The sequence below is a fragment of the Lemur catta genome, chromosome 7 (genome assembly GCF_020740605.2).
Source record: "Lemur catta isolate mLemCat1 chromosome 7, mLemCat1.pri, whole genome shotgun sequence".
Lineage (NCBI taxonomy): Eukaryota > Metazoa > Chordata > Mammalia > Primates > Lemuridae > Lemur > Lemur catta.
The window spans coordinates 31,569,854-31,585,553 of record NC_059134.1 but is presented as its reverse complement, the minus strand read 5'-3'; the positions used below and the strand labels follow the sequence as shown (position 1 = coordinate 31,585,553).

Genomic DNA, 15,700 nt, shown 5'->3' with positions numbered 1-15,700 from the left:
TCAGGCCCAAACACTTGCTCTGAATGTGGACGATACAAAGGAGAGGAGAGAGAGACACTCTTCCTTCAGGGAAATTGAAATCGCTGTCACCAAACTAAGGAAAGACAGAAATTTTATGCCTTAAAAAAATGGACATGTGATTAACACATGTCTCCTCCAAATAGTAAATATTGGAATGGATTTTTATTTTACAATTTTACCAAAACTAACAATAAAACTTTCAATTATATAATTTTCCATTCAGAAAATACTTAATAAAAATAGAAGCACCTCTATGAGAAAATGCTGTGCATTATAATGATGTCCATGCTTAATATTAGGTAATTGAATTGCTGCAGGGAAAATTTAGTTCATCTGACTTTTCAAAAGTTCTGTATCTTGGAGAAAAAACAAGGTATTTGATAGATGTGTAAGCAAAACAAACAAAAATGAGAATTTTAATAATGAGTTTAATTGACTGTTAAAACATAATAATTCTTATCCTCTTTTGTAAGCCATATTTTTTTATACTATAAGAATAAATAATAGCTAAGTTTATGCTCCTGAGTAAAAGTACAAGAACAACGTTAAACCCCTGAGTTACAATGTAGAACTCTTGCCTACATATTAGAATCAACTAGGGAGCTTTAAAAATGTTGTTTTGGATTTCATCACAGAGATTATGATTTAACACATCTGGAATGAGGCTTGGGCATTGGAACTTTTAAGCCTCCCTGGGGCTTCTAATGTCCATCCAAAGTTGAGGTCCATGAGTGTACAGCAATCGTTTAATGTTTCACAGATACATTTACAAATAATCAATACTGCAAAAGTCAACTAGTTTATATAGCTCTACTCTTTGCCCAGCGAACTATCTCTTTAGCCAGGATTGTGTAAATTCCTTCGCATACATATAAACATATATACTACCTCTTCAATTTTCAGAAGGAAACACAATATTCCATCCTGCTCTCAGGAGACTGAAGTTATCAACAAAATATTCCCATATGTCTCTCGAAGACTTTTAAAAGCAAGAAAAATATACGTTTAATTAAAATATTAGTAAATAGGGCAGAACTGTGAATGCTCCTCAGACTTAATGTATTTCAGTTTGTATGAGACAGAAGTTTCTTTGAGACTTCAGCACATTTGTTTTGTGCTAAACCAGGCTCATATATATAGCATTTTATATACATCTCCTATGCCTGGAAGCAATCAGACTCCAAAGGGAAACTTCTTTTTGGGGGGGTGTTGGTCATTATAGGAGCCCTGGCAACAACATGGCAGCTGGGGTGGAGGGCATTTTAAGCTACAGATGCTGAAAGTGGTTTTTTTTTTTTTCTGCTTGGAAGTTGCCATAGGCTTTGAAATCTGACCCATCACTTGCATGTTATATCATCTTGGCAATCTTGGCAAGATAAACATTTTGGTAATCCTCTTTCTTAATCCTTTTCATTATTAGAGATGAAAAATGTACAATGGTAATTTGTTTATACAAACCTTCATAAAGCTGATTAAATATTTAATAGTTATATAGTGTTATCAAGGGAACAGAACAAGGGAAAGTATTTTCTGAAAAGTTAAATTGTTTAAAGATTTTGAAAAATAACAGAAAGCCATATTAAAATTCAAAGACATACAACATCAAGTGTAAGTCAAACTGTCATAACTAAGCATAAAGAGGCATGACTACTAAATTTAATGTGTCCTTGATGAGATCTTGAACCACAAAAAGGACATTAGGGAAAACTTAAAGAAATCTGAATAAACTATAGACTTTAGTGAACGTTATCAATATTGGTTTGTTAATTTTAACAACCATACCATATTACTGTTTGGGTAAAACTGGGTGTGGGGTATTTGAGGACTCTATGTACTATCTTCACAACTATTATGAAAATCTAAAACCTCTCTAAAATAAAATGTTTATTAAAAAATGTAAGTGATATGCTCTTCCACCAATAAAAGGACATATTTACAAAATGTTTCTTATTGCTAAAAATGTTTCTTATTAAATTTAGACAGTAACAGCTAACTCAAGGGATTGTGATGTGGAATAAAAGGATTGAAAATGACAATATAAAAAATAACTTACAAATCTTAGAGAGATGAACCAACCAACCAGCCAACAAATAACAAATCTAATTCTTTTTGTACTTATACCTATACCCTAATCATCAGTGGGCATTAGATGGCGCTCATGCTCATTTTACTGAGCCGGCTGGCTCTTTGATATCAACAATAGGTCTCTAAACTGGAGATGTGCCTAGAAGATCTGACTGAATAGTACTTTTAGGGGGTAAATTATGAAAACAAATTCAACCCCATAATAAGGCTAACAAACCTTGGAATGGGTGGCAATATTCAAACAATGAACATGATCAGAAATAAATAAATCACTAAGCAAAATTCATAAATTCCAAGGAGTCCAACTGTAGACTTCACGGCATCCTCAGACCCACTGAAGTTATGTGCACATATGTGCATATGTTGCATTCAGAGTACCTATAAGCTTTTCAAAGGAGTCCATGGACTCCCCAAATTTTGATAACCATTATGTTAATATTTTATTACTCAAGTCATTGTCTACTCATTCCTTTTTCTATTCCTCATCAGTATTTGCAAACTAAGCTGAGAAACATCTTTTAAACAAAGGATCTTGAATCAATGCTTTATACCCAATCTTATTTCTGCTTGTTGCATTATCCCAATAACTGATAAAGTAACCTCAGCCTAGACTTTATAAAATTGTACATTTAGATACTTCCAAATTTGGCTAAAAGTTAGAGAGAAAAACTAATTAATAGCTTCATAAGGGGAACAAAAATCTTGGTAATGGGGGCTAAAATCTCTACTTAAAACTCAAAATTGTTCCTATAGTGCTGCCTCAGTCCAGCTGTGATTTTTTTTATTTACTTTCATGGTGCCTTTAGTACAAAATAAAAGAATAATAGAATCGTGACTCAGTCAGTCCATGGATTAAAATAAGCCATTTGATTTAACTACAGTTCTTCTTTTAACCTGGGCTTTAAGAAAAAACTCCAACATTTGAAATGAAAATTTTTGTAGTATTTATTTGTGATTAATGAGTCATTAATCTCATCCAGGCAAACAAAAGAAAACATAGGAAACTTTTTGCTTCAAAAATGAGGCTTGCTATAAGTGAAGAACTTACACAAAGTAGTCATCAAAGACCAATTATGTGTGTGTGGTGCACACAATGCCAATTTTAAGGAAGCTCTTTGCAGGTAGAAGAACTTCTAGAACAGTTAGTACTGATTTGTTTTGTTTTGATTCTATTCCCCTGACATACGAAATTCAGAATAAGAAATGTGTAGTTTTAACCAAACCAATCTGTTCATTAGCAAATGAATTTCTTTATGTGTTTACCTATGGATAACTTTATAGGACTACTAAAATATATATAGTTTATTTTGATATATTTTATTATCACACCAAGTTATCTGCAGGTCTTGAAACATACCAACCTGTTGTCCTCCTCTGACTCTTTATTGTTGCCCTGACTGCCTTCCACCTCTTCTCTTGAGTAATTCCCATCACTATCATAGGCCCAGCTTAGCCATGGTCCCTGCTCCATGCCTGTGCATAAGTTGTTCCCTCTGTTTCCTCAACCTTCTCAGCTTTCAGAACACAGATTACAAGTCACTTCTTTTGGGAAGGCTTTCATCAGAAAGTTAGGTATCCGTGGTATGAATTGTATTCACTACTCTTCTCTCCTAACATTTACTACACTTTATTTTGGTTTTTTTTTTTCATTACCTTTCTCCTCTGCTTCGTACTGGGCTCTGGGAAAACCAAAATAACCTCTGTCTTAATCACTGTTATATTCCCAGCACCTACCAGAACCTTCCTGGCACATAGCAGAGGCTCAGTATTTAAGGTGAAATATGAATTTAAAATATCCTTTAAAAACATCTGAATATAAACTAATATGATTTTTGAATTAGATATTTGAAATGTAGTTTGTCTTCTTTAACTGTTCCTTCTCATAAATGGAATTTCCTAAACAGTGAATTTAATTAAAGAATAATTTGACAGCAGATTGCTTAAGATATTCCTCCATTCCCTTTCAGTCTACTTTTTCTACCAAGTTAAAACCAACCACACGAACCAATGAAACAAGCTAACTCAGGTCAAGTGAGTGTGTCCAAGCCATGGCCCCTGGCCTGTGGAATTATCTAAGGGCTGCCTCTTGTACAGCTCTTGCACAGCTGTACACCAGGAGCCAGTAACAGCAGAAGGAGGCTAAGATACCTGCTCTGGGCCCCAGCCATGCAGCAGTCTTAGTATGCTAGGGGCACATGGCAGGCAGAAGTGACCATCACAAGAGTTTATTCCTTAGACTCAAGGAACCATACCCTTCTTCTTCCCAAGTTAAAAGAAAGAAGAGTTTAAGAACCCTATAAGGAACTTTTGTTGGCTTGGGTTCATTTTTCATATGGTCACATAGACACACCTATAAAAATCAGCCTCAAATCCCTAATCTAATTACCCCATCTTTCCTCCCAGCCCCATCTCACTCCCTCAGGTTGCATGCCCTTAAGAGCCTTTATCCTGTTTACACAGGAGGAAGCTACAGCTCTCTTGCTCTTGAGCACTTGCTTCATCCACACTTGGTCATCAGGGATCTTTATTTTACACTCTCAGAAGTCAGTGCTCAAATCATGGTTTGAGAGTCTTGACCTTAAGCTCATTTGGAAGATCAGTGCTCCATTCCCGGTTATGTAACATATTATCTGGCTGGCCTTCAGAGTGAGTCATTGTTACTGTCTGAGCTTTCATATCCTCATTTGTAAAATGGGGATAACATGGCTACCTCAAAGTAGAGTTTTGAGGATAACTATCCACATCATTATCCCTAGCATTTTACTGAGTGCTTATATATGCCACACACTGTGTTAAGCCCCTGATGTATATTATCTCATTTAATCTCATTATCTCATTTAATAGACCGTCTGGCCACAAAGCTTATTCTCCTAAATCCTCAGATATTTCCAAGTATACAGACAGCTTATATAGATAATGTTTATTAAAAGTAGCCTCCAACAATTGATGTTATTACTTTTTATGAATAGTAACTTTCACAATAGAAATTTAATTACATTGTGGATTTCTGCCTTACAGGGATTGCAGACCTAAGTATTTTAGAAATTATTTATTTTGGTGGAGAACTGCTCCCATCTCCAATATCTCTACTTACATTCTTGCTGACATTACTCACTAAAATTCTAACTATGATATTTATTTGCATGGTATATACATAGGAGAACAAATGTGTCCTAAAATTATCAGAGTTCTACCAAATAGTTCAATTTAAAAGTATATATATATTTTAAAGTTAATTTAATTAGGTAAGGGTTTTATCAAAACAAACATCAAGCCATGGTAGAATATCATTTTATAGTATAAAGGAACATACTTCAATATGGAGTTACTTTGTGTCACAATATTAATAAAGTACATGTTCCCATTGGTAGAGATTAGTAATATTTCAGAGTCCTTTGAACCAAATATGAGAAATGGTAAATCATTATTTTGTGAGCTTAAAAAATAGTCAGTGACAGACATTTGCATGTTTAATTAAATGCCTGACTCTCCAATGACTATGACAATGACCACAGTGAACTCTATTAAGTAGTTTCTTACTCCAGATCTTTTCTTTTTACCTTTTGCATACCCATGCATGGACTGTGCGGTACTCCCAGCTTTGAGGATAGAGCAAATAAAAGTAGATGTTACCCTTTGTGATTCACCTTTTTTCAATAGGTAGGCTGGAGCAGACCATAAATTTCAAGCAGTATAAGGGCTTCCGATATGATTCTGAAAGCTGTCAAGAGTTTGAGATCGGTCACGTCTATTTCATTTATTGTGATAACCCTGCATTCTTCCACAGTGCCTGGCATGTAAAAAGTTTGTTGATAAATATATATGTATTGGGTAAGCGTGCAAAAATTAAGTAATACACCAACAGGTTATATTTCTGTTTCAGATATTAATATGGGCTCCAGGATTGGAGTCGGACAAGAAAGACTACAGGCTAAAAGAGATTTTAGTAAAATTTGAGTGGTAATGGTAATGCAAGGAGGAGACTGATTAGAAAGATATGTAGGAGGCAAATTGATAAGACTCAGTGACTGGCTGGATATAAAAGATAAGAGAAAGAGAGTTATAAAGGAGGATGTCCCAAATTCTGGCTCAATGGGTTGGGTGTCATGGATTGAAATAAAGGCTAAAAGGAGAAAGAAAAAGTTCCCTTTGGGTGGGATGAAGGTGGTAGAAGATTGTGGGTTAATTTTGAATGGGAGAGTTAAATGTGAGTTACATTTGAATTAGGTGATAGCTTTGAGGTAGTTCTAGAAGCTACAGCCATGGCAGACTTATCAAAGAGTGAATAGCATGGGGCCAAAACAAAACAAAAAACAGCTGGATGAACACTTTTGAAACATGAATATTTAAAAGATTTGTAATCAAAGTAAAATGAAGGACTTAAAGCGAGGTCACGAATCTGAAATTGGAGAGTAGACAGGTTGGGGCTGTGGGCCAGAGCGAAGTGGAAGGACAAAACCAGGAAGCAAGAGATGCATGAGAAATCGGGTGACAAAGTATGAGGCGATGGAGAAAAAGGAGCCTGGACATTAAAGCAAGCCTGCTATTAACAGTACAAGGGTCATCCCCAGGGCAGAGCCTGCCTGAGGTCTGAGGACAGAAGGAATCTGGTGAAAAGGACACCCGTTTGTGGGGAGCAGAGTCCCAGGAGACCAAATCCAAGAGCTGTCCCGCAGGAGGCAGCCCACCTGGAGAGCTTCCCTGCTCAGAGTCCACTGAACCAGACCCACTGAATCTATCAAACGGAAGCCAGCCACTGGCATTTTTCCACATCTGCAAGATGAGAACACGTGACGGATGACACACACTTCTCAGTTAGATGAACTTAGTCTCTTGATCTTGGAAAGAAACCACATTCTTCATTTCTTAAGCCCCTGAAGAATTTTCAAACTATTAAACACAGCATTAATGTTACATTTTTGAAGTGTTCCCTTGCCCTATTTATTTCAAAAGAATCCAACAACAACAAAAACAACAACATATATATATATATATACACACACACACACACACACACACACACACACACACACACACACATACACACATACATACACTTATGGGAAAAAATTACCACAGATTTCTTAAAAATAAAAGGAAAAATAACTTGTTTTCAGAAATTAGACTTTACACACTGAAAACACTTAGGAAGTGTCCTGCCAATTCTGCTTCCTAAATCTCTCTCTAATTGGCTTCCCTTCTGTTTTCCTACTGTTCCTACTTTAGCTGGGGCTCCCATTCTCTGCGTGTGCCTGGACTACCACACTAATGTCCTGACTTGTCTACCTGTCTGTCCTCTGCTTATTTCCTCTTCAAACTTCCAATACAGATCTGCCAGATGGTTCTTTCTAAAACATTCTAAGACATTCATCTGAACTGGATTCTCTCCAGTTAGAATCTCCCAATGGCTCCTAACTTCCTAACTCCCTTGCTTCTGAATATCCAAATTCCTTTGCAAGGAAATCATAATTCCTAATAGCCTGGTTCCTTGCAAATGCCCCACCTCATCTGACACCCCTCTTACCTTTATAATTGTTGCCCTTAAAACACTACATGCCTTGTTTTCTAAATTTCTCAAATAATTTCACATTTCTGGGCTTTTGTATGTTTATCATCCCACTCTCTGTTAGCTTAGTTTCTTGTACATTCTTCTATTTTTGTATATATAAATCATAGTAGGCTCTTGAAATGCTACTGAAGAGATAGGGAAGGCATCTCTTTAGAAAGCTAAACAAATCTTTGGAAATTATGGAATTCACAATACCACAGCATCAAATAATTTCTCCCCAAAATGTTTAAGAATGAGACAGAACACATGCCATGTGGGCATGCAGATGGTGAAGAGTAATCTAAGCTCACTGACTAGCTCACTAAGCTCCCTACCCAAGCCTTGCAGCATGGGTGATTCAAATGCATGCCTGGGCAAAAATATATTTACTATATATAACTACTTTGAGCTCATTTCTGAATAGTTGAAACGAAGGATGTAAATTTTATAATTAACAAGGATCAATATTATGGTACTTACTTGTTTGTGCATTTGCGACCCCAGCTAAATCTACATTCCTTGAGAAGAGGGACTATGTCTATTTGTCTTTGTGTGAGAAATAGAAGATGCTCAATAAATGTTGAATGGATAAATGAACCAGACACTAGAAATTCAATTGCCGTGTTTAAACAATAACAAAATGCTCATTTCCTTCTGCCTACTTTTAAGAAGAATGACAATGTGACAATGTCTTCCTATTTATGAAAAGTATGATTGCTAGAGGAAAAGATTTATTTTATTCAGTATTAGTTTATTTCACTTATTCATTCATTCATCAAATATTTGTTAAGTTCTTAATATATGCTGCTGCACAGTGTTCCTTCCAGGTGTTGGGGATACAGGAATAAATAAGACAGATGAGGTTTCTGCTTTTATGATGCTTAGAAGAATGGAGACACACAATAAACAAATAAATAAAAATTCCATACTGCAACAAATTCATGTTTTAAAAATATCTTTTTGTTCTTTTAAAACCTGGGAAGGAGTTAGAGGGAGGAAGATGGGGGCTGAAGCTGGAAGGAAGAATTGGTGGGGACTGCTCTCTATTTCTGCCACCATACAATGCAAACTCTGAGCTTTGCAACTGCAGATTCTGAAGATTTTTCAAATCTTTGCAGTGTTCCTAATTACCTGTTTGCATAAAAAGCATTGCCAAATGAATGACTAAAATAATTTTTTTTTTTTATTTCTGTGGGCTGGTTGTGTGACTCTGCAAATGAGCAACTGTGCCAGGAAACTGAGAGGTATATTTAAAAGATCTTACTTTTGTCATAGGGACCATGTCTTAGCTGAGAAAACAGAAATGAAATGATAAGAATATATAGCCATTTAGTGGGAACTGCTCTTTAGAAGTTTAGGAAATTTTAATTATAGACCATTTTCTGCAATTACACAAGGCAGCTTATTGTTGTAAATGCAGCAGGGAAAAAAAATGACTTCTTCAATGACAAAATAGCTCTTTTTGTCAATTTAGAAGATGTCATACCTGCCGGAGTGGTCATAACTAATTATGCCAGGAAGAGTGAAAATCTCTTTCTCACAACTATTCATTCATTTGGAATCATTTCCTCTCTGCATATCTTTCAAGATTGGCCTTAGGGATTACATATTTTGTGAGGCTGTGTTTTGACCCCTTCTGTCAAGACAATAAGTCCTTCCTTAGTTACCAATGTACCCTGTGTATACTTCAACTAGTTCATTCATCACATTGTACTTTAATTATTTTTCATTCCTTCTCTAGATTGGAATCTTCTTACGTCTGTGTATACCTTTAATCCCCAGAAGTTATCTTTCTGGAATAGAAAGATTAAATAAATAATTACAGTCTATTTTCTATATTGGCATAACCAAGCACATTACTCTTAAGTAATAAGAAAAAAAGTCACTCCTTAAGTAGCAAAACATCTTTCTTTAATTAATATGGTACATTTTTATATTCACATTCTTTAATTTTATATACATAAAGTTAGCTTCATGAGACATTTATTCATATTTATTGAATTTGTTCACTACAACAAAATGGAATATCTAATGAATGTTTAACCTACCAGAAGATACTAAATACCAAATATTGTAGTTTTCTTTACATACTGCCAATAGCATATTTGGTGTCGGTGGTAATGATGATAATGATGAAGCATTTACTTGAAAGAACATACAAAAAAGTTATCCTTAACAACAAAATGTTTACTAGGATTAGACTTAGTGAAAAATCAATATGAAAGCGGGAAATTCTTCAAATTTTGTCTTTAGGATGGACAATTCGTCCCACTACAGAAATTAAGGAATACAAAACAATTGCGTCATTTGTGAACCTATATACACAAGGCAAATGAATGCATCAGTCATTTCTTAACCAAAGCTAAGTGATAAGGAGGCCCAACATAGAGTAAAAGATAACAGAAACAAGACTGGAAAAAAATATAGACTAGATTTTATAAAAACAATAACCTTACTTTCTCTGTCTCATTCATGTGCTACAAAATACATGTAGAAATTTAGTCCCTGAGAAAAATAACACAGGAATGGAAAATTCAGATTTGGAATCATCACAGACAACTGTAATCTAACATTATTTATTATACTTTCTTTCAATACTGTAATGGTGTCTGAAACACTTATTTTGTAGCAAAGTAACTTACAGGCCCCCATCAAACATATTTCTGATTAAGCTTGCTAAAGGGACTTATACATCTTCTAAATCAAGGTTTTTTTAAACTGCTGGTTGCAACCTTTCAGTGAGTTGTAAGGTAAAGCATTTTGCTATTTTAAGCTAATCTTTTGTTTTAATTCTATGTACCTTGCATATACATAAACATACATGTGCGGTCTCCATCAGGATGTAAAATGGACTTATTATGAGTTGTACTCAAATATTTGAAAGCCATTGTCTTAAGGAGCACAAACAAGCTAACAATGTTTAATGCATATGAACACCTATGACATGTTGGTGGGGGGCTGTAAGCAGTATTTCCTCAAGAAGTTTACGACCCAAACACCGGCTAAGGCATCATTCTTTCACCGTACTAGAAAGTCTCAACATTTAGTACCTCTTTAAGGTTTACAGAATATCTGCTTAAAGATAATTTTTAAAGTAATGATTTTTATTAAAATGACATAGATTTTTAAGTTTAGCTTGTGATAGTAGCTATTTAGTAGATTGAAGACACAGTGGGAATGAGAGATACAAAGTGGACATACCATGTCTTCTCAAAGAGTGAGCTGACTGGGTGGTGGGAAACAAGTGAGGGGCACTTATTGCAAAGGAAGGGGGAGCGTGGACAGGGAACCCAGTCCTCAGCAGCCTGGAGGAAAGAATAAGGATGCTGGGCCTGGAGAAAAAGGAAGCTTGGCAATGAGATGCCCAAGCTTGAATATTGGAGGCAGCCAGGGAGTATCTCTTAGAAATCTTACTCCTTTCTTGAAAATGCATTCATCAATTCCTCTTAGGAGAACATTCCTCTAACTCCTGGAGACTCTGAACTATTTGGCCACATGTGAACTGTAGGATATTACTGCTCAGTCACAGCATATGACTACGGATGTAAATAGGTAATAATATAGCAATCTCCCTCCACCCTTCCTACTCTAGACAAATAAAGCTGAGTTCCTTTTTTGTGTGTAAAATAGGCAAAAAGAAAAAAAGGACCACTTAATAGTAACTATTATCTTATAACACTTTTTAAATGTGCTTTTGACTAATCCAACATCTGAAGGACATAAAGCAGTTATACCATTATCCCCAGAGAAAATTCTGAGGTGATATGACCCACACAAGTTTAAAACCCAGCAATTTTTGGAGCAAGAACTAAAACCTGAGTCTTTGCATTTCAAATCCTTTGCCCTTTGACTACATTAACCTGCTTTCTCTGCTTGAGAGACAACAGAAGGAGCCAAAATCAAAGATATATTTTTCTTATCTGATGGCTCTGCCCTTGGCTTGCCTTGGCCTTAGGACACACTAAGAATATCCTATAAACCTGAGGATGTTGCTCTGTGCTATCTTTTATGTACTCTTTTATTATAACTTGAAAAATTAATGTATTTCACAGAATGTCAGAATTCATCAGTTGTAAAAGGCATGAGTATTTCATGAACCGTTAAGAAAGAAAAAATACAAGAAATTAAACCATGACATAATGCTTTCATACCTCTTAGAATTTCCTTTAACAATTATTAAAATATTTATTTTAGACTTATTTGGATATAGTTTATCATATTTATTCTATGCAGGCATAAAAAGAAAAATAATTCTGTGAAGTTATTACCAAAGTTCCCCATTTTCAGGGTCTAACTCTTCTGAATCATTTTTCAAATTGGAGGTATTGTTGTCTATAGTTTCCCACTTATTTCATTCTCTGTGACACCCAGAGTATTTCTTAGGAGTTTCCACTCTTCAGCAAGCTTTGAGGTTGGAACATCTGGATTTTACCAGAAGATGAACAAAAAATGTTTGCAAACATTTGCTAGGCCCCATCGTTTTTCTTAAGATAATCCTTAAATTATTTGTAGATTTAAACATTGAGGATTGCATTTGTGTACACATGCCACCAGAAATATTAACAGCTTTACATGTATGCAAACAGCAATAACTACCTCAGCTGGGCGACTTTTGTAAGGTACTATCAACTCTGAGACATACAGTGCTACTCTGTGATGTTAGTTAAATAGGAGGGAAAAAACCCGGTGTTTTAGAATGATGACATAAAATATTCTCCTTGTATTGTCTCTTCACTTTCCCTTTTAAAATAATAGGCAAGAGATTTAAATTCATACATTTCACCAGTTCAATTCCTTCTAGAGAATCAACCAAAATAAGATGAATATTCAAAATTATTAATAGCCCAGGGAGTGGTCAAACATAATAACTAACATTTTTTGAGCACTTACAGAGTGCCAGATGGTGTGTTTTACATTATTTCTTTTCTTTTTTTTTTTTTTTTTTTATTTAGGATATTATGGGGGTACAAACATTTTGGTTACATGTAATGCGTTTGTCCGGCCCAAGCCAGGGCTACAGCTCTGCACGGAAGGCTTTGTTATACTGTACTTTTTATAGATCAGGAAACTAAAACTCAGAGCGTCAGCAACTTGCCCACAACCTAAAGGCAGGGCAGGCCAGAGGCTAAATTCAAACCCAAGCAAGACACTGCACTGTCTCCTCTATCACCCTCAACTCTCTCTTACTCTCCTTATGAGTTCCTTACTATCCATGCAATCTCTCTTTTGGAATCAATTTTTCCCTACTTCCTTCATTCCTTTCTCCTTATTCATCAAATACTTTACCGTGAACCATAAGATAGCCTAATTCTCAGGAGACACACTTGGAAATGTTACTGTTGTCTGCCCACTCACTACTGGAATGATCCATGGGCGTCAGGTGAGCTATGCCTGCCTTTCCGTTCAGTAGCCACCACTGAAGGTTAGCTCCTCAAAATTCCCCGTCGGCGTTACTGAAGTAGCCTCTCTCCAGTCTGCCATAAAGTAGCTCTTCCTCACACGCTCATTGAAAGGAGCCTTTTTTCTCATTGGAAGTAGGCATGGGAGTAGAAACAGATGCTTTTAAGAGGAACTGGTAAGGAGCTGGAAATATTTTCCAGATGGGTTTTTTCATTTTCTATGATTAGCCATAGGGCAGTGATATGATTTAAATAAAATTTGAGATGACTGTTTTAGTAGCTTTCTTTCTTGTGACCAAGCATTTACTCTACTTGAAATGCTAACATGCTTGTCTTCCTTCTATGATGATCCAGTATCACCTCTTCCATGGATCTTCCTTAAAAGCCCAGTTAGAAATGATTACTCGCTCTTCATGTCATAGCTTTCTGTGGCTCTTTTCACGTTATGATGTTATAGTTACTTTCACATCTAGCTGCATCATCTCAGAGCAGAGCACATGCCTCCTTTAACTCTAGCATCCTTTACTGCAGTGCTGTCCAATAGAAATACAATGTGGGCCATAAATGTAAGCCAAATATGCAATTTTAAAATTTCTAATAGCCATGTTAATTTTTTTAAAACATGTTAAATTAATTTGATAACACTTTATTTAACCTAGTATATCCAAAATATCATTTCAAACTATAATCAAATTAAAAATCATTAATGGCATTTTTAGCATTCTCTTTTTGGTAGAAAGTATTTGAAATCTGGTGTGCACATATGGAAGTAACATTCATCAGGTGTCGGGCAGGTGCTAGGGGTGGAGAGGATGGGTGAATTCACACCTAATGGATGTGGTGCACACTGTCTGGGGGATGGGCATGCTTGTAGCTCTGACTCAGGAGGTGCAAAGGCAATATATGTAACCAAAGTGTTTGTATCCCTGTGATATTCTGAAAAAAAAAAAAAAACCCCAAAAAACTATATTATGAGAAATAACCACAAGATATCTATAGGTCAATGGATAAACAAACTGTAGTATATTCCTGTGAAGAAATAACCCTCAGCAATAAAGAGAAATGAACTCTTGACACATACTAAAAAAAAAAGAAATCTGGTATATATTCAGCTACACACTGAAGCGTACATATGAGCTAGGGATCTCACACTTTTATTGAATGAAAAAGGAAAGGTCAGTAGAAAATCAGCAAGGTGTGATGGCATTGTATATCATAGGAAAAGGAAGAAGGAAAAGTAGACAACCAAATAATCATAGAAACAGAGCTTTGGAGAATAGGCTATTAGTAGACACTGAGAAATCATTACAAATAAGAGGATTTGAAGGACCAAAATAAAAGGTGATAAGTTTTGTACTATTGTCAAAATTATTCTAGAAGAAACAAATGTAATGTTTTTAACAAAAGTGTGGTGCTTCCACTAGGACCAGCTACATATAGGTATTTAGAAAAAAGTTTACAATGGTCATAATAATGAGAAGGCAAACACATGTAACCTTTCCTCATTTTGCAGTCACAAGCAATTACCATGAATTTGATAGATCTTACCATGAAATAAAATGTCACGATCAAGTGCATTGAATCCTTTTAGTTTTTAATCTAGATAATTGCTTCATGAATTTGACTAACATTCATTTCTACATGGTGCATATAGCTAAATAGATAAAAAAATGAATGAAGTTATGACATTTGAATGGGTAGCAAGGCTGTTCATTTTCCTTCTCTCAGACTAATAGATTTGTCATTTGATAAAAAGAAATGACCCCACTATACTTACTTAATATTACTCACCTAGCAATTATTCCCTTTCAACTGCACGCCATTTTATTCACAGTTCATGTTGTTATCAAAATACCCTGAGCAAAATTAGATAAGAAGGGTGGAAGTATGCACATGGAATTATAAATCGATGATTTTCAATAGGTAAAGAGATAGTTAAGAAGTTCTGAACTTCAGAAGTACCCTTTTCATGAAGATCCAGTTTTTTTTGTTTGTTTGGTATTTGTTAATCTAAGAGGTTATTTTAGTTTTTGAAAATAAGGAAAAGCAAATAAAAGTATAAATATATTCTTTTGATCTTTAATAGGTTCCCATTAATGTCATAGTATCACACTGCTAAACTGCTACCACCCAAGCTAGGATCCTGAGAGTAGTCGTGTATTCCTTCACATACCTCATCTAATCAAACAAGTTTTGTCGATTTAGATTCCTGTATATTTTGAACCCTTCTCCATCTCTAATACTGCTGCCTGACTGAGTTCAGGCTTTCATCAGCTCTCATATGACTCCTACAATAATCTCTTAACTGATCTCTCTGTTTTCAAGCTTGACGCTCCAAATTCATAACCCATAAGGCTACCAGAGTGGTCCTTTCCTGCTTGAACAAAAGCCATGCTTCCTAGCCTGACCAGAAAGCCTCCATAATGTGGTTTCTGCCCCGCCACTATCTCACTGCTTTATCACTTGATTACCTTCTATTTACCTTGTATTAATACTGAACTGGTGTCTTTCATGATTATAGGGTGGGATTGAGCCCTCTTCTATCTTTCATATGCTATCCATATACTAATTTTGTACTTATTTTTCTGTATTATAATCATGTGTTTGTGTACCTGTATCTTCTACTAATTTGTAAGCTTGTCGAGGT

General features: G+C 35.5%; 1 protein-coding gene across 2 annotated transcripts in view; it reads right to left on the bottom strand.

The window, feature by feature from the left end:
• GUCY1A2 (guanylate cyclase 1 soluble subunit alpha 2) overlaps positions 1 to 15,700 on the bottom strand; it is a 268,051-nt gene that overhangs the window by 25,028 nt on the left and 227,323 nt on the right. Inside the window, exons 9-10 of one of the 2 annotated variants that reach the window (XM_045556686.1) lie at positions 7,276 to 7,298; positions 3,613 to 3,620 (exon numbers count right to left, since the gene is read on the bottom strand). The exons of the other annotated variant lie outside the window; for it this stretch is intronic. Coding sequence (XP_045412642.1) covers positions 3,613 to 3,620; positions 7,276 to 7,298 — 31 coding nt within the window. The remainder of the gene's footprint in view (positions 1 to 3,612; positions 3,621 to 7,275; positions 7,299 to 15,700) is intronic. 2 annotated transcript variants of the gene reach the window in all.